Source organism: Plasmodium reichenowi, chromosome 10, assembly GCF_001601855.1.
Source record: "Plasmodium reichenowi strain SY57 chromosome 10, whole genome shotgun sequence".
In the NCBI taxonomy this organism is placed as follows: domain Eukaryota; phylum Apicomplexa; class Aconoidasida; order Haemosporida; family Plasmodiidae; genus Plasmodium; species Plasmodium reichenowi.
Window position 1 is genome coordinate 1,202,175 of NC_033655.1, and position 2,158 is coordinate 1,204,332.

A 2,158-nucleotide genomic window follows, 5' to 3' on the forward strand; every position below is an offset into this window, starting at 1 on the left:
GAAATAAATAATTTATTTATAAATAAAATATTTATTACCATATTGCAACCAAAAATTTCGTTTAAATTGAATAGTATAAATGTTATCCATATAGAGGAATATATTAACATTATATAAATTTAAAAATGAAAAATATGTAAAATTTTTTTTTTTTTTTTTTTTTTTTTTTTTTTTATTAATTTATTATTATTACTTTAGGGGAATTATACTCGGTTCAATTGACTTAAGATCGTTAATAAAATTTTTATTTTTCATATCGACCATATTCTGTTTATTTTTTATTTTGCGCTTATATAAAAAATAACAAATAAGTAAACTAACAAGTACTGGTATGAATATACAAAAATATAATGTATAGAGTCCTTTGTATCCCACAAGGCACACATCGCATTTGTCAATGTAATCAAATTTGTCATATTTAATTATATCCTGAAATAAAAGAAAAAAAGAAAAAATAAAAGAAAAGAAAAAAAAAAAATTATAATAATAATAATTATAATAGGAATAATAGCATAGGGTGTATTCTAATGGTTATAATATATATTATATAAAATATGCACGCAAATAAATAAATAAATAAATAAATATATATATATATATATATATATTTTTATTTTTTATTTCATTTGTTTAGATGTAATTGCTCTCCCTTTTTTTCCCTATTTCAACGTGCACTTATTAATTATTTCATATATTTCTTACATCTCGCTCAAATAACAAAACCGTCTCGAACAATTCCTTGGAATTCATCACTATCCTCTCGGCAATTGCTTGAGCTCTAATTTGATTATTATCATCTGCCTTTTCTATAGATAAATATAAGAGCTTTTTATTTGGCTTTAATAATTCTACAATTTTAAATAGATTATATGTACTAAGTCCTAGAGAAAAGAATCCATTAAAAATGGGTGGTTGTGATTCTTTAGTATATACACAGGAACCCATAATTTTTATTCTTTGTTTATTTATGTCTTCATTACCTCTAATGATATCTTTTGGAAAGGAGAATCTATAAAATTGTTCCGTCAATTGATCTGTATCTACATCTGAATTAATTAAAATGATAAGACTTAGGGATACATCATTTTCTGTTAATAAATTGTTTGTACTATCTATATTTTGAGAATATAAGAAATCAAAATTTATATTAGATATATGAGATGTTTGTTTATATATTTGATGTAATATAGTTTTATATATAATATCTGAATCGAAATAATAAGCTAGTTTTGTATCTGAATGTATTTTATATTGTTTTAATATTTTTATTAAAATAATGCCTTCATTAATTTGTAAATTCTGTTTATATTTATTCTCTATTAAGGCATAAAAATAATTTTCCATATTATAATATCTTGATTTTAACAATCCATTTTTTGTTTTTATATATATAGGAATAATATCTATATAATTAAAGTATATTAAATTCTCATCTATTTCTATAAAAAATATTTTTTTAAATAAAAGAAATAAATCCTTTATTAATATTTGTCCGTATTTATTTTTTAACACAATTTCATCATGTAAAGAGAATAGATTTTCTTCGTTTGATCTTATAAAATCGAAAGAATCCTTTACTTTTAAAAATAAGTTAATCTCCTTTTTGTCGATATCGATTATGTTAACGTTGTGTTCATTAATAAGGGATATGAAAATGTTGAAGAAGTTTAGGGTTTTCTCAAGAATGTAATGGAACTCTCTGATATAATTCTCTTGCGATATTTCTAAAAAGAGGGGAGCATAAAAATTAAGATATGTGTATGTATAAATGTATGTATAAATGTATGTATATGTGTATGTATATGTGTATGTATATGTGTATGTATATGTGTATGTATATGTGTATGTATAAATGTATGTATATGTGTATGTATATGTGTATGTATATATCTATGTACATGTGTATGTATATATCTATGTACATGTGTATGTATATATGTATAACCTAATGTTTCTAGAACATATGGAACAATAGAAAGCAATAGACCAATTTCCTCCACGTCAAAAATTATTTCTTCTTTACAAATGTTCAGTTCATACTTTGTAACTTCTTTAAATCTACGATCTGATAATTTTAATTCTTTATAAATTTCCAACAATCCTATATCAAATTTTTTCATATTACTCTCTATTTCTTCAATCTGAGGAGAAAAAAAAA

The 2,158-nt window shown here is 21.8% G+C and overlaps 1 protein-coding gene across 1 annotated transcript; it reads right to left on the bottom strand.

Moving 5' to 3' along the window:
- Positions 1-189: 189 nt before the first annotated feature.
- Positions 190-2,141, bottom strand: PRSY57_1031200 (hypothetical protein; the record flags this gene model as incomplete). The annotated part of the gene is made up of 3 exons (XM_020114901.1): positions 190-429; positions 703-1,724; positions 1,946-2,141. Coding segments are annotated over 3 exons (1,458 nt in total), but the record flags the coding sequence as incomplete, so codon positions are not given.
- Positions 2,142-2,158: the final 17 nt, after the last annotated feature.